The sequence below is a fragment of the Neospora caninum genome, chromosome VIIa (genome assembly GCF_000208865.1).
Source record: "Neospora caninum Liverpool complete genome, chromosome VIIa".
In the NCBI taxonomy this organism is placed as follows: Eukaryota; Apicomplexa; class Conoidasida; order Eucoccidiorida; family Sarcocystidae; genus Neospora; species Neospora caninum.
Window position 1 is genome coordinate 3,565,161 of NC_018393.1, and position 21,815 is coordinate 3,586,975.

Genomic DNA, 21,815 nt, shown 5'->3' on the forward strand with positions numbered 1-21,815 from the left:
GTACACTGCGGGATACTGTTTATCGGATTTCCTCCTCGCTACGGCGATTACCCTCGACAGACATGGGGAACTGCCAGCAAATCCTTAGCCTGTGCAGCGTCGCATCTGAATCTTCTCCCTTCTCTGTTGTGCGCCTCCTCTCTTTCCTCACTTCCTTCTTCCTTTGCCCGGTCACGACCGATGTATCAGTTCTGCATCCCCTCGCCTTTCGCTCATTCGCTTCTCTTTTTCCTCCTCCTCGACACTCTCACCCTGTCTGGCCTTCTCTCTGTTGGTCTCGCTTTCTGTATACGCTCCACCGAGTCGGCGTTCCACTCGCGGTTCCTGCCTCCTCTTCTCTATCTCTCTTCTCCTTCTCTCGTCCCTCTCACTTCCTCGTCTCCCCTCTCTGTATCTCTCTCCCCTGTGTCTCCCCTCTGTATCTCTCTCCCCTCTGTATCTCTCTCCCCTCTGTATCTCTCTCCCCTCTCCGTCTATCGTCTCTCTCGTTTCCCTGCCTCGCTGCTCTCTCCCCCCACCCTGGCGCACCGCGGACCACGAAACTGGGAAGGGCGCGGGGCGTTAGAAAAGCGAAATATCTGCTGAGTCTCCTGTCCCTCGCCGTGTCGCTGTCCGCAAGTCTGACAGGGCACGCCACTTCTTCACACGCGACACAGTTCGCTGGCCATCCGGCAAAAGGGCTACACCTTGGCGCTCCGCCCGGCCGTGTTCGACCTTTCCCGGCCACTCACGCAAAACCAGCGTTGCGGTGCACTGCTGAGTCGCGTCAGCGTCGGCATGCATGCATCTACCCTCACACGATTCTCGGTTGAATCTGTCCGAATTATTCTGCACCAAGACGTCCTGCATTGGATGACGGACCTCGACGGACGCGCCGAGCCCTCTGGCTCCCTATGGTGTACCTATATGCGTATAGATAAATATAGGTATGTACATTCATGCACATGCATATGTACATGGATGGATATATAGCTCTAACTGTATACGAGAACTCAGAAGCAAGCACATGCATGTATAGGCAAATCAATGTAAATACGACCCGCTGCTTCGAATCGGATATCTCTACGACTCAGAGAATCGCATGCACATGCGAAGCTCGCGAAAGCAACCTCGCTTCGGTGCGCTTTTTGGAACCCTGCACTGATTCTGAAAGGCATCGGCCTGGGCTTCCTTGTTCTGCGTCTCTCGGTTCGCAGAGCCGCTTTTTCAAGTGGACATTTTTTCGTACTCGATTGAGAAAACAGAACTGAAACGTTTCCGCGCCTGCAAAGGCGGCGCAGAACTCCCGTTAGCTGGGCTTTTGTGGCTCTGAGAGACGGATCGCCCATTTGGTAGCGCGTCCTGACAGGTAGCGTGGCCCGGTGGGCGTACCACACACGCATGCGTTGAGCAGAGAAAAAGGTGAAGGAAACCTTAAAGAAATCGCTGGCGGAAAGGAAAAAGTTGAAGACAAAGTTGAGAGAAACGCGACCAGCACACACGCGGCACTCTTTTATGAACGGCCTAACTCTGTCGAGCCCAGAATGATCTCGAAGCGGGAGAAAAAGCCGAAAGTGGAAGGAACGAAACCGCTAGAACAAGCACACAAACATATCTTCATCGGTGTCGCCGCTTTTGACCTCTCCGCTGTCTGCTCCACGTCGCCTGTCTTCCTAAGCAAACGATAGACTTGGCGCTTACCGGTGTGCGTCTGCATCGTTTCGACGTTGTTTCCACTCTCAATCGATCCCCCGCCCCCCCTCCCTCCCGCCCCTAAACACACCAGTTGCATGCGCTTCACTCCCTAGATATGTGTCGCCACGTATTTGCATTTCGCCCTGTGCGTGCACCCGCCGCCCTCTCGCGACTCTTTTGCTGAGCACGTGCTCATGGCCTTCCCTCTTGTTGTTCGGCCTTCCCGCCCTCCCCAGGCCCGTACGTTTCGCCAGGCTCTTCACGCGCTCCCGTTTCCTCTTTTCTCGCTGTGTCTTTGCTCTTCGACTCGGGTGCTGGCTCAACCGACGCGTGCGGCGGCGACGGCGCCAGACTGTCCAGGACGCGGGCGAACAGTCGCTGCAGATTCGAGAGGCCGAAAAGGTAGCCCCGATCCTGTTGTCTATGACTGAAATTGACATGGGCGAAATCCACCATATACGCACCGAAACTCTCGACGATCGCATCATGGAGCGCTTCGTTGTCCTGGTTCACGCGTGGACTGTCCGCGCAAACGGCGCTGCCTGCCTCGCCGTGCCGCCGCACACGCGTTTCCGGACCCCCGCTGTTGCCCACTTTGTGTTCTTCTTTCGTCGCCGCTTCCATTCGTCCCGTTCGCTGTGGCCACGCGAAGACGGCCGACGCATCGGTAGAAGGCGCCGATCCCGGCGAGGTCGCAGCTGGAGCTGGACCCGCGTCGAAGACGAACAGGAGGCTTGAGCCGTAGAAAGCGACTTGCGCCTGTTGCTCGAAGAGCCTTTGCAGAGTCGCCAGCCTGTCGAGGCATTTCCGAATCAGGCGCGCAGCTAACTGCGGGCACCTGTTGACACAGAAAAAGTTGGCGAACACGCGGAGGAACTCGGCGTCCTGAGTGACCGCGTAGGCGTCTTGTTTCGACAGCACAAACGGCCTCAGAGACGACACGACATTTTCTGCATACCCTCCACCTTGCCGCGCCTCTTCGCCAGTCGCATCCGTGCCGAAAAACTGCTCTTTGTCTTTGCTTTCTGCCTGGGCCTCTTCGCCTGCTTCGCCAGCTGCCTGCGTCCCGGGAGCGCCTGCAGTGTCCACGGCCCCCGCCGAGACTCCGCAGATGAAGAAGCCGTGGGAGGCGACGGACCGCCCTCGCGCTTTCTCCTGCATGCGCTGAATCTTCACGACGTCTGTACAGCTCGGATCGTACATTTGAATGCCCATCTTGATGTCCATCACGCAGGGCCGTACGAACTGCGCGACGTCTTCGAGGGCGACGGCGCATGCAAACCGCGAGCCGCACGTAGGCGAGACAGAACCCGCGGCAGAAGAGGAAACAGGTGCCAGCGGAGACACAGGAACGCACGACGCCGACGAGGAGGGAGACGAAGAACGAGGCGCAGACGAGGAGGCCGAGGCCGGTTGGCGAGGGGACAACGCTGGAAGCACGTCGGGGCCGGTGCACTCAGGAGTCTCCAGCTGTAGTCGCGCGAGGGCGGAAACAGCTGACGGAGCAGCGGAAACCTCTCGGGTCTCAGGACGCGTCCCCGAGTTTCGCTCCTCTCCCCCTGCCTCTTCTCCTGCTTCTCCTTCCGTTTCGTCGCCGGGATCTCTCTTCCTTCCTCCCTCGCCGGCCTCTTTCGACGTGGACGGCTCTGCGAGCGCCCACGCATGCGTCCAGAAGACGCGGTGGCATCGCGGCATGAACTTGGCCAGCTCGGTAGCCACGTTGGAGGAACCCGAGTCGGGCGAGGGCCGAGACGGGGACAGAGAGGCGTGGGAAAGAGACGCGGCAGACCCCGAGGGCGAAGGCGGAAGATCCCTCGAAGCAGCCTGCGGCCCGCGGAGTGAGAGGGCATCCGGCCGAATGCGCAGAAGCTCCAAGACCTGTTCAGGATCGAAGGAGAGAACGGCGGACTCCAGCGCCTCGTGATGAGGAGTCAGGGAGGCGTGGAAGGCGATTCCTTCGCCGTTCCTTTCATGGTCCTCCTGGCTCGGTCGGTCGTGAACTCCAAGGGCGGTCTTGTCTTGGATCCGCCCTTCGCCCGCGCCGTCGTCTGGACGCTTCAGTCGCCTGAAAAGAGCCTCGAGCGCCTGCAGCGTCCCCGCCGCTTCGTGGGCCTTCTCCGAGCTCCGGGTCTCCGTTGTCGCGCCACTCTCCGCCTTCGCTGCATGCACATGCACCCAGGTGTAGAAGGCAGCCTCGCTCCAGCTGCACAGCTTCACCAGCTGTCCCTGCTTGATGCAATCGTTCTTCGCAAGGGCCGTCGTCCTTCCCAGCTTCGCCCCGCGCGCATGCACTTCGTCCGCGCAGATCGAGGGAAGCAGCCAGCGATTCACGCGCCCGCCAACAATCCGGCAACGCACATGCGAGAGCCAGCCCGCCGGGAACACGTTCGCCAATGGCCGGGAGGAAGAAGGCAACAGAGGCGACGAAGGGACAGAAGCACACGAAGAAGAAGCGCGAGGAGGATACGATGCAGGAGAGGGAGACAGAGCAGCGGAGACAGTCCAGGAGTCAGCAGAGGAGGACGGCGTAGAGGTGGGACGCCGACTTCCGCATGGAGCAGCGGAAGCAGCATGGGGACCCGGCGAGGCCATCATTGAAGACGAGGTGGAAATAAGAGAAGACACGCAAACAGTCTGATTCGTGTCGCCACCGCGTTCGTCCCCTGTCTCCCGAAGCTCCGCCGTTTGTTCTTCTTTGTCTCCCTGGCCGCCTCTCATTGTTAGCGTTGTGTTGGGTTTCCCATCTCTGCGTTGTTCTTCTGTGGTCCTATCGCTTATCTTCCGATCTTTGTGTCCCGAGTGTCTCCCGTCAGTCCCGTCTTCTCCGTCGTTCGCTTCACTGGTGTCCCTCCCTTGCGTGCTCGCTTCCTCCGCGTCTCCCGGCGGGTCTACGCGAAGCTGAAACTCGATTTGTGCAGACCTTTCCGCCGCTGCATCCGCCGTCTCTGAGGCTGGTGGGCCGTTCTTCGTCTTCACAGTTTTCGGAAGCGGCGGGAGCGGAGGCAGAAAGAACGGAGAGCGCGCATGCAGGTGTCGGACGAGACGAAGACTGTCATAGGTCGCCTGGCGGCACACCACCAGCTTCTGACGCTCGCTGAGAGCCTCTTGTGCGTCTTCTCCGCGTTCGGCTCCAACGCGCTCGGAGCTCAAAGAGCCTCCGGGGCCCGCGGCACTGCCTACAGGGGACGCCGCTGCAGAACTCGAAGACTGTGTCGGCGAGGCAGGAGCAGACGAGGGAAAGGCGATTTCCGCAGGCTCGAGAGAGACCCCACACGCGGCACAGACGAGCGCGGGCGCGTGAGGACACAGCTGGGTCGTCCCCTCTAGCTGCGGGGCGCAAAGACTCGCGAGGGCGTCCTGGCATTCGGGGGCTGTCGCCTCAAACTCGTCTTCCGCTATGGCGCCAAACAAAACCGCAGAGCACAGTGCGTTGCCACCGCGACTTGTCGGCACCGCCGCTGAGGCGAACGGCTCACCCTCGGCGGGACGGGAAGGCCCGGCTGTCGCAGACGAACCCCACGCCTTGCGCGAGATGGAGAGAAAGGGCGAAGGCGAAGAAGGCTGCGACCTCCACTGCGGACACGCTGTCGGCGATCCAGGCGCTGGAGACACCGTCGAGAAAAACGGGGAACAGACGGTGCACGTAGGGCAAACGGCGCCGGCCGACGCAAAGCGCTCCGAAGCCGCACGACAGGCTGGAAGCGAACATGGCGAACGGGGCGACACACAGGATTCTGACAACGACAGCGGGGTCCCTTGTGCCGCCCCAGTCTCAACATCGGACGCCACGCCCTGTTGGAGACAATGTGCTTCCTCTCGACGACGTGCTGTCTCGCAGTCGGCCTTTGGGGCCTCTCTCTTCCGAGCTTCTTTCCGGCCTTTCGCGTCCTGACCCTTCTTCTTGCCGTCCCCGCGCGAACGTTTCTCGTCGCCTCGCCCCTTTGTCTTGCCCCCTGTCTCCGCGGTCGCGATTGGAGCCCAACTGGCCACGTTCCCGGTGCCCAGAGGCGAGACGTCGGCGGCGTCTCGCATCGCCAGGTCGACGGCGGCCGGCGAGATCACCGCCCACCGCTCTCCCGGCGGGAACGGGTCGGGAACAAACTTTGCGTGCGTTCGTTTCTCGACGAAAAAGGACAGCCCGGCCTTGCAAACCGCCGACAACTGTTCAAACGCAGGCCCTCTGGACCGCGTGCCGGCGGGCGGTGGGCCGCAAACGGCATCCCCTGTTCTCTGTGTGGACGAGGCAGTGGCGCAGCACGCGATCGATGTCGAACGCGAACGCGAAGACGGCAAGCGAGCCTTGTTGTGGGAGAGCCAGCGACACTTGGGGCACAAGATCGCGGCGCGTTCGTCAAAAAGCAGGGGCAGAGCGAACGGGGGAAGAGGACACGCCCGAGAAGAAAACTCCGGGGACGCCGGAGTCGAAGCACAGAACGGAGACCACCTGGAGGCCCCGTGCACGAGAGGGGAGACAGGAAGAGAAACCGACGCGTGCGGCGAGCGCACGTCTAGAAATTTGGACGACGCGACAGCGGGTTCCACACCTTCCAGAATGCCGAGATCGAGGCGCGCGAGGGTTTCGCCCAACCTCAGCGAGAGCGGCGAAGAGCAGCAGAAGCTGCTTTCTCCTTGCGGCTTTCTCAAGCTCGTCCCTTGACTTTCCTGGAGCGTTCGACTCCCCGTGTCGGCGCACGTGTCACTCGCCCCAGTCTGACTGGGCCTTCTCGCGGTGGGCTCCTGCTCTTCCTCTGCATGTCCCGCACGGCCCGCGCTTTCGCTCGCCTCTCCAGAATCGGGCGACTCCTCCCGGCGCCCGTCGTCGCCCTCCGCGTGCATTCCGTACACCGCGTCTTCCGCGGCGATGTGGGGCGCTGGCCCCGCGCGCATGTCTCCGTCGACTGCGGTCTCCGCCCCCACCAGCGCAGCCACGCACGCCTCCACACAGGTCCCCAGCACGTCGCCATTGTAGCCGCCCTCGAGAAAGAACAGAGCCTTGCCGCCGCAGTGGAGGTCGGCCAGGCGACAGACTTGCCGGGTCATCCACGCAAAGAGAGGCGGAGACAAAAAGCAGCCGCCGAGGGGATCGCCTGCTGCTGCGTCAAAGCCTGCAGACACGAGGATCACCTGCGGCCGGAAGGCCGTGAGAGCCGGCGCGACAATCCCGCAGAAGGCCCAAAACATGTCTCCATCTGTGTAGCCCTTCGATAGCGGAATGTTGATCGTGTAGCCGCGCCCCGCAGCGACGCCTGTCTCTGTCAAGGCTCCTGTCCCGGGGTAGAAGCCGGCCCCAGCCGACGACGCGGGTGAGGCCGAAGAGGCCGAGGGGACAGCGCTAGGTTCCGTGTCCGATGCGTTCAAAGAAGAGGAAGCAGCATCGGCGGCGTCTGCCTGCGTGCTCGACGCAGGCTTGGCTTTGTCGTAGCGATGGACAGACACATACAGCACGGACGATGAGTTGTAGAAGAGGTCTTGTGTTCCGTTGCCGTGGTGAACGTCCCAGTCGAGAATCGCGACGCGCGACAAGCCGTGCTTGGTGAGGAGGTAGTTCGCGGCGAGGGCCACGTTGTTGTAGATACAGAAGCCTGGAAAACGCGGGGGGAAAAGCCCAAAGAAAAAAGCCAAAGAGAAGATGCAGCCTCGAACCGGCGTTTCTCGCCACAATGGGCGAGGCGACAAACAGCCACAATGCGAAAGGAGTGGAGACCACAGGAGCGCAGAAACGAGCACGCAGAGCTAGCTCAACTCATGTGCAGGCAGACGGGGGGAAGAGAGCAAAAACCGCAAGCGCAGGTTACGGGGAAAGGAAAGCAAAGAATGAAGAGAAAAAGATGAATATACATGCGACACGGGGGAAGGGGAAGGAGGAACGCGACGTTCCGAGCAGACCTCCCCGCACTCCTGACGTGTCAACGCAAAACACGAGAATCTCTGAGAGGCCCGCCAGACTTCTTACCGGCTGCTTCATTGGAGCAGGCATGGTGGCCTGGAGGGCGAATAATAGCGAAGCCGCGTTTCACTGTATTCTCTTGAGGCTTTTCGCCAGCGTGCAGTACGCCTTCACCGCGTTCTGTCGCAGCTGGAACGTCTTCCCTCTCGCCTTCCAGTCTTTCTATCTCTTCAAACGAAGACGCCATCTGTTGCCTCTCGCTGGCAACCCCTTCGGCGGCCTCTCCCAGCCCTCTCGCTTGGTCCCCCGTCTCTGCTTCCCACTGCTCCGGCTTCGCCTCTTGGTGTCCCTCGTGCTGTCCCTCTTGGTGTCCCTCTTGCTGTCTCTCTTGGTGTCCCTCTTGCTGTCTTTCTTGGAGCTCCTCTTTTCGCTTTCCCTTCTTTTTGCGGCGAGTCTCCCTGGGCCGACCAAGGCTGGCGGGTGGGCCGAGGACGAGGTCGCAGAGGGCCAGCGCAGCGCCGGCCGCGAGTCGCGCAGTGTGGGGTGTCCGGGGACAGATGAAGGTGTCTCTTCCGAAGGGACTCACGTACTGCCGAACCGAGGGCGAGGCGGAAGCTGTCGACGGCTGTGTCGACAGCGCCGTCGGCGACGGCGACGCCAAGAAAGCAGACGAAGAGGGCGGGGTCGCGTCCGTCTCGCAGTGCTCAGCGGCTTCGAGCGGGGCTGCCAGAGCGCATGCGGCCCCGGCCCCTGACGCGTCTTCCATCGCCTGCGACAGGGAAGATGGTGCCGTCGGAAATAGCGAAGACGGCAAAGACGGGGGCGCCGGGTGTGCGCCCAATACCTTCTTCTCATCTCCGCGCTCCGTGGGGTCTGCCCATGAGCCGCCACGACCGGCTGGGCCTTCTGTCTCCGCGTGAGGTTTCCTTGACGGGACCGCGTCTTCACAAGTCGCCTGCGCCCTGTCTGTCGCCGACCCTTTCGGGCGTGCGAGGGGCGGCGAAGGCAGGCGCCGCACGGAAGCACGCGACGAGGGGGACGGCGCCGAACTGGGTTCAGAAACGGAGGGCGAATCGGAGGAAGACGCAGAGGGGGAATGGCACGAAGTCGATTTGCAGTCCAGATCGGGGTTGTGAGCGGACCATTTCCTGCCTTTCTTCAACCGATCTGGAAGAGCGGACGCAGCTTGCAAAGGTTTCTTCTCCTTGCCTTGGCCCGCCTTGGCGGGGGCTTTGCGGAGCGAAGAGCCGGGAGAAGCGAGAGAAGAGGGGAACACGGAGTCAATGCGAGCAATGTAGTCTGCCGTGTGGCAAACACGCAGCTCTTCATCTGTGGCCAGTCGGGCGCACGGCAGGACAACCAGCCTCGGGCACGTGGAGTAGAAAGGAAACGAAGACGGCGCAGCAGTGGGAGACCCGCGATGCCCGCCTCGAACCGCTTCGCTGGCGGAGCAGTCGGGCGAGGGAGAAAAGCGTAGATCTCCATCGGGCGGAGACAAAGAAGACGGCGCAGAGGAGCGGTCAAAGGGGGAAAGAGAGACAGGAAAGGTGCACTCCTCAGAGCGACTCCCCGAAGGCCCGCGAGCGAGAGGCGCCTCGCTCCCGCAACGCGCCAGGTCTGGCGAATTTCCGAAAGGGAGTGGCTCTTCTGTCCTCTTGGCCTGCTCAGGCGTGGCCTCGCCGCGCCGAGGAACACCTCGGTCACGCCTGGACACCCAACCGTGGCGGAGAAGAGTCTCGAGGATAGCAACAATGCGCGACGGAGATTCCGGGTGCGTAGCCGATCCCGCGTGGCAGAACGGCGAGGCCATTTCCGCCTCATCTACCAGCAGCGCGACAGAGGCAGACACCGACGAGGAATACGGGGAAGAAGAGGCATCGGCCGAGGCAGAAGAAGAGGACGCAGGCGAGGGGGAACAGGAAGACGCAGAAGCCGGTGAGAGGGAGTAGTGAGAGAAATCTGAAAAACGCAAGGAAGAACGAGAGGAAGTCGAGGAAGCGGGCGACGCAGAGGCACGCGACGAGGTCGCGCACGAAGTAACCAAGGGAGACAAAGACGGAGGAGAGGGGGAAGTCGCTTTTTCGTCACGCCTTTCCTCGGGTAAGCAAGGAGGCAAGGACTTGCATACGTCCGCCATGTTTCCGGATTCAAAATGTAGGTCCCGATGCTGCATGCCTGTTCCGGACGCATGCGTCCTGACTCAGCGGTTTTCCGCTTCCACACACGATGGCGAACAACTTGGGGCGCCGCATGCAAAAGAAAGAGCCAGCCGGATCGGGCGCGAAGGCAGTCCCTTGGTGCTTCTGTAGACGACTCGGGGGGAAGGCAGTGAACTTCAGGGCGCCAGGGTTGGGCGAGGCATGGCAGCCTCTATAAGGAGTCTTTGGACAGCCATGTCATCCATGTTTCCCTGACAGTTGACGAAGGTAAGCAGAGAAGACGACCCGTTGAGAAAAGACACACACAGAAAAAACGAAGGAAAGTGCCTTCCCACGTCCAGTATAGTGAGTGTTTTCGATCTACGCCCCTGCATCTCAGGGAACCGTTTCAACCCTGCATCTTTCCTCCTTTTTCTGTGCTTCTCTCTGCGTTTTGCCTGTCTCGCCGTGTAGCGCTCTCTCTACCCCGCGGAGTACCGGACAGCTGTCGAGCCGAGGTTGTTCAAAGCCGTGGAAAGCCTACTGAGAGGTCGCGGGGTTCCTGTCTTCAGATCACTCGCTAAAACCCGGGAGACGGCTAAAAGGGAAAAGCGGACGAACAGCAGCACGAAGGAAGATTCAAGTACCACTACAAACAGACAGTCTCCTCATCGCTTTGTGGAGCAGTCTCGGTGCTCGAACGCGCGGACCCCGCCAGCGGGGAAGTGGGGGGAAAGCCAGCACATCCGAACAGACGCACGGACCGAAGAAAGCCGATAGGAATCGAAAGAGCTTGGAGAGAAGGAAAAGACGGACGCGACAGAGAAGTGGACGGGAGAGTTGGGTTCCCGCGAAGCGGACTGGCCGGCGGCAAACGAACGGGAAACAGAGTCAAGAGCATGAATCGCCTGGCGTGACGGAGATGTTGTACCGCCAAGAGAGGAGCAAAAAGACAAGAAAACGTTGCTGTCACTCGAGGAAAACCCCCTGCTTTGTTGGTTGCTTGCATCACTCCGTGAGAAGGTTGACTGGAGGGGGGGGGGATTTGCGATTGGATTTCCGAAGTGACAGCAAATTCGGGCCCCGGCTAGCCGGCCCCGCACGAAAACGAATCAAAAACCAGGCATTTGACGCCAGGGAAACGCAATTTCTTTCGCGGCCAAGTGAAAAAGCAAGGCGTAAACTGGCCAGGTGTCTTACCATTTGCCGACAGACTCTGGACAACGATCTCTACGAAAACTGTGCCGCCCAAGTTCGCCGTCCAGCAGTCGCTTTTTTCGCGCATGCGACTTTCACACTCGACCAACTGGGGAACCACGACTGGTGTCTGACGCCTCTGATCCAATTCGAAAGAGGAACAGACACTGGACTTCTTTCCAGAAGAAAAAACAGGAATGGTTTTGGAAAAGGACCAGGGAAACAGCCGCCTGAACAACGCCCGTCCTTCTGGTATGAGAAGCGCCTACCGGTTCCGACACACCAGCACACTGCGAGGTTTGCTGGGAAAAGCCATGTCAGCGGAAGCGACTGCAGCCTACAAATGCAGTTGCATCGCAACGCAAAGATACACGGACGGGAGGGATTCTTTGGAAAAAGCTGACGCTTTCGCAGGCAGCAGACGATGGACTAAAGGGCAAATGCAGAGATTGGCAAACGTCACCTTTCTCGGGGGTGCCTGTAAGTCCGGCGAGCGACGCAGAAATCGCGCGTTCTGCTGACGTACCGCGCTTTCACTGGCAGGTTAGGAGTTCTCGTGGGTTGGCAAACAGCTCCGAGAAAACGGCCGAGTTACAGACTCTCACAGAGAGGATGCGAAGAAATATATTCCATGTGAACACATGTTCTTCACCAGCACGAGGGGGGAGCGACAGGACAGTACCCTTTGTTTGCCACTGTAAACGAAGGATCCGACTGAAGGAGAAATCCCCGGAGATTTCGTGTGTTTTCCTGCCGGAATTTCATGTTAGGCGCATCGTGCAGTGTGGTGCCTTTTGTGTTTCGGAAGATCCCTTTCACAAACTCCGTGGATGGGCTAACGGACGGGGAATAGGATCGCACAGGGAAACTGTTCCGGCACACAGAGTTTTACCGGCTGGAATCGCCGAGATCTCCTCAGAGTGGAGATGGGGCATGGACTACCAGTGGAAGTTAACCGGATTCGGAGAGGAGGGATGAGCCGCGGCGCTTAGACCTGAGTTGGTACGGCCGACCCAGACTGAGACTCACAGTTCTTAAGGGGATTCAGTCGTTGTCGTGGTCTGAAACAGGTTCCAACTAGGTTACAATGAACCATAAGATGAGCATTCCGAACGCGCGAGGTGAGGAGGCACTCAAAGGAGTAGTTCGACCTCATGTTTGCATCTCAAATTTGTCAAAATGCGAAGTCCGTGCAGTTATTTGAGAAAATAACATGGAGTTGCCAAACGGAGGCATCTCCTGGCGTACACCGCCTGTTCACCATTGACAAATCGAGCATTTGTGGACAAGGAACAGCCTCAGTTCCGCTGTGTTCACAATCCAGCGACGGCCGCTTTAACGTTAGCATTCTGCACATAGCCCCTGACACGACGAAAAACCTGCAACACAACCTCGTAGATATGCAATTTGCGCTGTCCTGTTCCAAGAGACCGAATCAGAAGTAACGAAGATGATAGGTGCATACTGAGAAAAACGTTTGTAGGAGGAAAAAGCATGTTCTCATTGGATTCGATCGGGTTCAAATTGAATAAGGGGATTTGACGTCCGTGCTTGTCGTGTGGCCCCGGCGCTAGAACAGGAACAGTATCAGCTTCCCAGCTTGCTCAGGCGAAATTTCCGTTGAAATGCTGAGTTCACTAAGGTCCATTCTTTGCGTCTTCCTTCTTCCACTGAAACACGCCAAACGCACATGTTTAGGGTCGACGCTCAGTATTCGTGAGAGGTCGCACTACATTACATTCCGTTCTTCGCGTTTTTGTGTGTGCAAGTGACCGCCCCAGAGTAAGCATCCGTTCACATAGAAAAACTTCAATAAGTGTGCGTATCCCGCGACTCGTATGCCGCTTTTTGTGGTCCTGTCGGCGCGCAGTCAGTAAATGTAGTGACAAAAATGCACACATACAGGAGTGCGAGGTCAAGTGGCCAACGCATTTACCAGCCTAAAAAACGTGTGCCCAAATGCATGCATACACAAATAGAAATCTCCACATAACTGTTTCCGTGTGCGACTGGAAGCACATTTTTGGGGTGCTGCGTGTCTCAAAGCCGACGACGGCCCGTTTAGGTTGTCGCTCCCCGCCAAACCAACATGAACGTGCGCTATGCCAAGGCAACCCTCTCATCCTCGCTCATGAAACGCCCTATTCTTGGGGCGGCTTCTCCCGTCGGCTCCATGTCTCGGCACTAATCCACGTGCACTGTGTCAACTAAAGAGGAACAGATTTGAGAACAAGAAAAACCGTACGAATTCCACACGGAAAGACACTGGAGGTACCAGACCAACGGTAACGGCGATTATAGGTAAAAGGATCATTCTCTTGCTGGAAAACCAGGGTGAACACTTGAAACCGAGGCAAGGGGCTGCTTGGCGCAGGCCAACCGACCGCCGGAAACCTGACGACGTCGACGACTTGATACCAAAAGGTGCGTTTGCTTCCCACTACGAAGCGCGACTTACACCTCACGTGGCGCGTCTCCTTCATGGTCGCCTTCTTGCACATTTTCCCCTTATCTCTACATTCTGTTTTCTCATTGTTCGGCGAGGAGGCTTACATACATTTCTCGTGCCGGCGGACCGAGTCACTTTGGACTTTCTCTTTTTGTTTCCTTGTGCGTGTTCTACAAAAATCGCATTTGTCTGACGGTGTGTCCCCTCTGTTTTCGCTTCCCATTCGAGCCCCTCCTAGCCGCTGCGACGAGAGTCCCCGTTTCTTGTGGGCTGCGTACCGAGCAGAAGCGTCAACAGAGGAAGAAACAAACCACGATTGCTACCTGCATGTGCCGTGAGAGGAAGGCGGGAAAAATGGCGCCGTCGAAAGACGCAACCGGAGAAAAGCTTCAGAGAGACTGGCAGAGGAAGCCTAAGCGTACGAGGGCAGGAGTCAGCAGATCGGCCCCTCCAAAAGACAGAGAAGGCTGAGAAAGGCCGAAACAGTTTCAGATTCAGACCCACTCAAAGCGGCGGGTGAGACAAGAGAAGGCATTCTCAGTCACCTTCGCCCTCACTCTTAATCCGAGCCCGATGAGGTCGCCTGCTCGTCCAATACGAGCCGGGCGTACTTCGCCGCCTCAGAAGTGTCAGCCTCTTTGATCCACGGGTGTTCCTAGAGACAAAAACATAAAAAATACACAGAACAAATGAGGAGCCGAAAGTCCAGAAAACAGGAAAGCTATCAATACCCGAAGGCGTGCGTAAACGGGTTCGAAAGCCGAAGAACCTTATCAGTGTATAGTCACAGAACGCCACAGCTTCGCGCCTGCTGGGAGAGGTGCGGAAGGAAACGAGACACAACCCCTCTATCCTGCGACGCCCTCCCCTTTCCCTCACCAGAAGCGCCGGAAGCGTCATTCGGTCTTTCACTTCAGGCTGAAGAAGAGAGAGAAGGACAGCTTTCCCGTCCTCAGACACAGTGCCTGCCTTGTCCTTTGGCAGCTTCACGGCTCCCTCGGCCAGCTGCGAAAAAAGTTGCTCCATGCATGCCGTCGCTTTGAACGGAAGCTCGCCAAAAAGCATAGCCTGAAGGCGAAACGAAAGGGAAACAGAAGCAAGCCATATGCGCGTATTCCACTATACGTATCGATGTGAAGATTTCTCGAGTTTCGCCCGGTTAAAGATTCCGTCTCGAAGAATGCGGACGCAAAGAACAGAACGGCAGCGGACACAGCAGCGGAATCGAGGAACGACACTCCCCAGGCAGTCCCAACGCATGCATCGACATATACACCAGTAGAGACACCCTCGTGTATACGGTGTTGAGCACTCATGTGGTTCTCTCCTTTCCACTTCTTCTATTATCTGTAGAAGCATGTCTTTTTGTATGGCGCTCGACAGAGAAAAAGATGCAAACGCGGTCAACTGGGACAAGGTGAAGCGAAAATGTGAATTTCATGGCATACGCGTCGCGCCGCGATACCCGCTAATCCACACGGCGTTTACTTTCCCAGAGAACATGGCAATCTGCCATGTGCTGCGCTGTATGTGCATGCAGAAAAGTCTCCTCACATAGAGCGAAATTCCCAGCGCCCACACATCCGCTGCTCGGCCGCCGTGGCCCTCGTAAGGTTCGCCAGGCGAAGCCGAGACGCGCATCGACTCGGGCGCCATGAACATGTAAGTGCCCTGAGAACACAACAAAAAAGGGGAAAAAAAGCGACAAAAGCAAAAGACAGAACTCCGGAAATGCGACGCCTTTCAGAGTGACAAATGTGCTTCACACATTGGGGCACATGATATCGCCACAGAAGTGGGACCAAGAAGACCGCACGTTTACGTATACATATACATTATATACATGTATATATATACATGTATATATATACATGTATATATATATACATGTATATACATGTATATACCCGTGTATGTAGGTGCAGACCTGCCTTCTTGGTGTGGTCCGCAAACGCCGGCCTGCCCATGTCCTCTGTAGGCTCATACCCACGCAGATGTGTAATTCAGCATACATTGGTATGTTTAGTAAAAAGCGTGAAGAGAGGAAATGCATGCACACTGTTCAGTCTCTATATGTATGTTTTGGGTCCCTTATTTGAGGCGAGTCGGCATGGCGTGTCTCTTTCTTCGCGGTGCGTCCATGTCACACCACAGGCAGATGCCTATGCGTCTGCATGTGTGTGGGTACATGCATGCAGAGCTAGGCCTCGCGATGACCTAGACCCAAAGATGAACATACTTTTTAGAAGAAAATGTGCTTTTGTAAGAGACAGAGGGAGCAACAGAGAGAGAGAGCGCGCGGTGCGGGGGCGAGAGAAATACCTTGGTGTGGCGAACCCGGCCTTGAGCGTCCATGAAGTCGGCCGAGCCCATGTCTCCAATTTGAACTCTCCCATCTTCGCCCATGAGCATGTTGTCCGGCTTCACGTCCCGATGGGCGATATTGAGTTCCTCGTGCACTGCGAGGTCACAGACCGGGCGCGGACACATGCATACATGTTCTTGGATGTGCAGGCGAGCAAGCTCCAAATGTATACACGCTGTGGATGAAGAATCCCTTAGTTGCGTCAAATGCAAAGAACGAAAAGAGGCACGAATCTGCAGCGAAGAAGGTCCGTGAAAGAGGGAGAGACAAAATCGACCGGGGGGGGGGGGCTCGCGTGTAAGGTTCACGTGCATGAGAAGAGCCGCTGTGGAGGCAGCGCGTGAAACAGGCAAAAACAAAAAGGCGCCTGGAAAGAACAAGGAGCATGCGCCACTGCGCCACAGACAACACCGCGAACGAGGGAAAGGCAAAGCGAAGGCCGCGAGAAAAGAGGAGAGAGAGGCGAAAACGAGGACGACGCGAGAGGACAACAGAGCCACCAGGGAAGAAGAAAGAAAGCGCAGAACGGCCACGTACAGTAGAGAAGGCCTTTGGCGACGTCCCGGACGATACACCTGCAGACTGCCTCGGGAATGGTGCCGGCGTTCTTGAGAGGGGGGACAAACCGTTCTTGTTCACTTCCTCCATTGCCTTTCAGCGACATCACGGCGCCGCACGCCTGCAGATTCGTGACTGCGGTTCAAAAACGGCGAAGACCCAGAAACGACAGGTGAATAAAGTCGAAAATGGAGAGAAACGAACAGGTCGGACACAGTTTATGCAAGCGTTTCCGTCTCACCGCAGAGCATAAATATAGCATACATGTGCATATATAGGCATATATATACATGCGTATATATATATATATATATATACGCACGTGTACATGGATAGAGAGGGTTGTTTGTCTTTGGCATATGCCTGTGAAGGGAACTATGTCCGCCGATGTAGATAGGTCGCGACATATGCATGCACATGCCCGTGTATCTCTGCGCACATACGGAGCCCCACGTGCGTTCGCATGCAAACCCGTAGCTTACTGATGCATAGTTTGCCGTCTTCTCCATCTTCTTGAGTGCCAGACTCGAGTACTTCCCGCACGCGTAAGCAGTAGGGATTGTTGAGGAGCGAGAGAACTTTGATTTCCTCCCAGACTTCCTGCAACTTTGTGTAGATCTGGGGTCGGCGGGTCTCGGGGTCTGTGCGAAACTCCTTCTTCCGAGACAAGACGGCCTTGCGGTATCGTTTTCCTGCAAAACGGCCCTGGATGGTGCCGGTCGACGGGTCAACCAGATCGTATTCTTTTGTGGTAGAAAAACGTCCTGAAAGAGACGAAAAACAAAAAAACGACAGCGCTTCCTGTACCAAGTCGCACAGAGCGATCGGAAGGACCACCCGCATGCAGCCCTATGCACGTGATTATTCGAGTCGAGGCAATAACAAGGCATGTTCTTGGAAAAATAAAGCTATATACCTATGGTTTCCATATATATATATATATATATATAAACATCGATGTATACACACATACCTATAAATATGGGCATCTACATATAGGACTGGAGGATGCTCAGGAATGAGGCAGAGCGAATGTACACGTCCTCAAGAAGGGATGGGGAAAAGATACCTTCGAGACGGCAGCGGAGGGTCGGGTATGTGAAGTTAGAGGAGCGCCAACAAACGGAAATAGAACGAGAGAGAAGCTGACATGATAGAAGGGAACACGAGAAGACTTAGAGAAGGAAAGACATACAGGATGCACATATCTCTCTGACACTTTACTCATTATTCCCAATCCTTATATATATATATATATATATATATATACGCTATATACGCAGGGATGGGCATTTATCTGTAAAGGTAAGGACGCAGCGGAGGCAGGAGGTACCAAGCCCATTTGTAGAATACGAGAGGAGGGGATAGAGAAAAAGTTAGAGCGCACCTGAGCCGAGACGGCGTCCAACAACATAGTCGTTAATGTGCTTGATTCCCTTGTCGTCTCGATATTTCCTCTCGACAGGAGTCGTCTTGACTGCCGAGTCGCCTGTCGGTCTTCGTGTGGTGCTCGAAGAATCCATCCTGGGGGAATGTGGCTGATTTCTTCCTCTCGGGACTCGGCTCTCCTTCCCCCTTTCTTCGGTCTCCTTCCTCGTTTTCCTTTGTTCTTTTATTTACGGCGCCTCGCTCGCTGATCGCTCAGAAGCGCAGCTCTGCCATGACACTCCGCCCCCGTGTGCTTGCTGTGTGTCTTGGAGGGAGGGGCAAAAGAGCTACACACCGACCCCAGTCAACGGTGCGAGAATGGAAAACCAAGACGGAAGAGGCAGGTGGGGAAAGACTTGCGGAACAATGAGAAGATGTGGCGCGAGCTAGAAGTTACCGCTGCATCATGCAGCGCATGCAGGCGAGACGGTGCGCGTGTTCCGCACATCCCCCCTGAAGGCCCCGGATAACCCGCCGTTGGAGACAGCCAGGCGACCGGCAAGACAACGGAAACGTTTAATCGAGAAAGTGCAACAAAGAGAAAGCCGAATTTTCAGAGAAGAGGAAGAGATCCACCGAAGAAACGAAGACGGAAAACGCCTGGGCCCAGGCGTTTTACTCCGGAAAATCCCTCTTCTTTCCTCTCACGGGCGATCCCTGTGGAGGCTCTATGCGCAGGACACGGGGTTACTGAATATCTCCTGGTTCGTGCCTCGCATCGCTCGACTGCAGCTGGTTTCGAAAAGAAACTGCAAAATCTAAAAAAGGAAATAACGGGAGTTTTGCTGGGAAAGTCTCCCCTGACGGGGATCCCCGTTGGATCGCTCGCAGACTCGAAAGCAAAGAGATATCGCCCGTTCTCCAGCTGCAAACGCGATGTTTTAATCCTCTCTTGGCTTCAGACAAGTCACAATTTGCGGGAACCCAGCACTCTCGTTTCTTACGGGTGAGTGTGAAGCAGCTCCGGAGCTAAAGAGCTCCCCGCCGTGGAGGAACATGTTCGCTTGAGAAAAACAGAGCGTCTATGTTCCAGTCGAGGGCGACAAAGTTTCCTGTGTCCATTTGAGGGAGGAAGTCGAGAAGGGGAAGAGGAATCGCGGGAACCAAAAAGCAATGGAGAGTCGCATCAGAGAGAAAATAGGGAGGAAAGGGCGGCCAACGCAAGGTCGTTCCAGGGACAAACGGGCTTCGGGAACCGGCAGACGGAGATATGCCGAGACGAAAGAGGGGAAAAAGCTGTGTCCCACGCTGCAATTGGAAAAAAGAAACAGACTGGAGGCAAGAATGAAAGGTGACGCATCCCGACAACGGAGAAAAGAACTCTGCAATGGCGTCGCTCGGTCGTGTCGGGCACGAGTAGAACAACAGCTTCTCTTTAAGCCGTGGGGAAGAACTCCTGTGGACGAATCGAGAAAAAAACGCAACAGAGGAAGAGCCAGCAGAGAGAGCAGGAAAAAATCGTGGGATACAGTAAAATAAGGAACAACGAGACTGGCAAAGGGGTCTGACGTGTCGGCAAGCGGTAGTTGGTGTCTCCTAAAGAGACCGAGTTGAACGAAGGATTAGCGCGATTCTCTATCACGCAGCATTCAGTCCTGAACCTCCTTTCCGTAGAGAGATTTCTGGAGCTCCCCGTCCATCGATGTTGTGCATTTTAGATTCGATGACGAGCTCGCAGGCATGCAAGCTGCAGGTGGAAGGCGCGCGCCGTTTAGGAAACAGGGTTTCCCGTGGAAACCCAACAGCTGTCAACCCTCAACCCCCCAAACAGTAGAGTACGAGACCTTCCGGCAGTCTGTAGCCAGAAGGCTGAGATTCTGTTTGGTGTTTTTTCTCTTCTTGTCTGCTGGCTGTTTTCGTCTGTCCAGTGTTGGGTCCAGACCTCTGACCAGTCTTCTGCCCTCTTCCAAGGGGCTGCATTGTTCGTCGTTTGCGTGCACTGTACTGGCGGATGGAGATCTGCCATTCATTGAAACGAGGTGCGTCCATGCGGCACACGGGCGTGCGCATCATGCGTTCCCCCCTTTACTCTGTGGCTGTTTGTTCGTTCTTCCTTGCTGCTGACAAGGCGCCCAGTGTTCTTCCCTCCGACTCACGCTAATTTCAGATGAGAAAGGAAAGCTGACGCCCGAGGCTCCCCACGCTGACTGCGCCAGCTTATTTAACGTGCTGGGACGACAATCAGAAGGCAAGACGAGAAAGAGGCTCGTGGGGATGATTGAGAAGCCTTGTTGTCTGCCTCTTGACGCAAGAGCAACAGCTCCTTCTCGGGACATGGGCCGAGAATGATGTGTCCGCAAGAGCGAGAACCCAACGAGATGACGCGGATTTGTACTGGCCGGGATAAGGTTGATAATGTCAGCACCTGAGTGCCCTCAGTCTATATTTGCTACTCTGCGAATCCCGCTAACACCCTAAACGTGCACGGTGAACGGCTGCTCTTGTACACACTACATCCCAAGCCCTCTCAGTGTGGCGCGACAGTTGCCATGTCACTTTCTACAGATTTAGAGCTGGTGTCGAGCTTAGCGGGTGGCTCTCTCTTAATTGCAGTCTCCTTTGACGTGCTTCAGATGTTTCCCGTATCTCTATAGTATATTTCTTCGAGGTGTAGCGCTCGTGTTGCCAGTTTGTGGAAAGCGACAGGCATGCCGGCTTAAATCCACTATCGCATTATTTCGGTAAAACGAAAGACACATAACAGGTCTTCGGCACTCTCCCATACTCCAATTTTTCATTCAGGGAGGAGCGTCGAAAAGATATGTGCCCATGCGGGTTGTCCTTGTCAACAAGAGACGCGGCACCACCCTTCCAAGTGTGGGGGACCGCTGAGACAATAATACTACAACAGTACCGGTGTGAATTGTCCGTACAAATCACGGATGTGCTCCTGAAAGCGTGACCGTCATCATGGTGAGTGAAGACCAGTCTTCCGCGGGGGGGGGGGGGGGGTCAACTTTCTTCGGTGACAAGAGATCACCGTCACAGCAGCGATGCGGAGACGGTGGAGGAAAAGAGTAAGGCACTTCTTTGGCTTTGCTCGGTGCATCCAAAGCAAGTCTCGGAGCCACACGCTTTCTACTATCAGAGGCATGTTCTGGCTTCCATTGATGCACACACCTACCAAAGAGAGAATTGAAACACTTTTTGAGTTCTAGAAATGATGGTAGGCTGCGTCGTTCGTCCACCTGAAAACATTTATCTTTGTTCCAGGAAGTACGGAAAGCGCACGCCGGGAATGACTAGCTTCAGACACTGACAGTTCGTACTCCTCCGTGCAAAGCAACCCACAGGGCCGCGATCTCTCTTTAATGTCTGGCTTTTCCCTTTCGCCACATGAGAGGCCTTCTAGAAAAGAAGCGTTCAACAGCCCAGTTGCAGTTGCTTTCCGCTCTTCTTAAGTTTCGGGGGTTCGGCCCCTCTGGAGAAAGCCGTGTAGAGACTCAGAGTGTAACGCAAGGAAGTGCACGTGCGTATGCCACGAGTTGAAACGGCGACAATGGCGAATGCACAACAGCTGCGGCGGCATATTTCATGTGTCAGGTTAGGATATCCGCTCGCAAGACTTATGCTGAACCTTGCGTCCAGCGGGCGGGCGATGCCTCACTGTTTCCAGTCCCCAAGAAAGAACCAACTTGCACGTGGACCACACTGCATCCTCTTATTGCCTGTTACAGGGTCTCAGTGGGCGTGCACTTCTCAAACTGCTTGGGCAAACACCGTATTGGCTGTAGCACACACCGCTCTCAAGCTGTATCTGTTTGCTGCCCGTGACCCCGCTAAGAACATGACACAGTCTCCCACGTAGGCAAGGCTGACACATCTGTTCCTTCGCCTCTCACTCGTCACAACAACCCACGACGATTTTGCTTTCATCCTTATTTCCGCTCCGGCGACGTCACCGTCCGTAGGAGAGGGAGACGCGGCCCTTCGCACAGCCAGTCTTTCGAGGTGTCGTTGTTAGAAATAATTACCATTTACCTCACGTTGACCCAAGAAGGCGTCTCCGTGGGTACTGATAGCGTCGCGTTCAGGATGCCTGGTGGCGTAGCGCAGCATCCACAAACGCGACCGTCAAAGTATCGCAGGCTTCACCCGATATCGGCCATACACCCGGAC

General features: G+C 56.3%; 2 protein-coding genes across 2 annotated transcripts; both read right to left on the minus strand.

Moving 5' to 3' along the window:
• Window positions 1–1,866: 1,866 nt before the first annotated feature.
• On the minus strand, window positions 1,867–9,698 carry NCLIV_023370 (hypothetical protein; the record flags this gene model as incomplete). Its single annotated transcript, XM_003882532.1, has 2 exons — window positions 1,867–7,256; window positions 7,628–9,698. 2 exons carry the CDS (start codon window positions 9,696–9,698, stop codon window positions 1,867–1,869), a joined length of 7,461 nt encoding a protein of 2,486 aa, XP_003882581.1.
• Window positions 9,699–13,904: 4,206 nt separating this feature from the next.
• Window positions 13,905–17,791, minus strand: NCLIV_023380 (putative protein kinase, PfPK7 homolog; the record flags this gene model as incomplete). Its single annotated transcript, XM_003882533.1, has 7 exons — window positions 13,905–14,000; window positions 14,225–14,413; window positions 14,900–15,016; window positions 15,668–15,804; window positions 16,248–16,403; window positions 16,751–17,032; window positions 17,656–17,791. 7 exons carry the CDS (start codon window positions 17,789–17,791, stop codon window positions 13,905–13,907), a joined length of 1,113 nt encoding a protein of 370 aa, XP_003882582.1.
• Window positions 17,792–21,815: the final 4,024 nt, after the last annotated feature.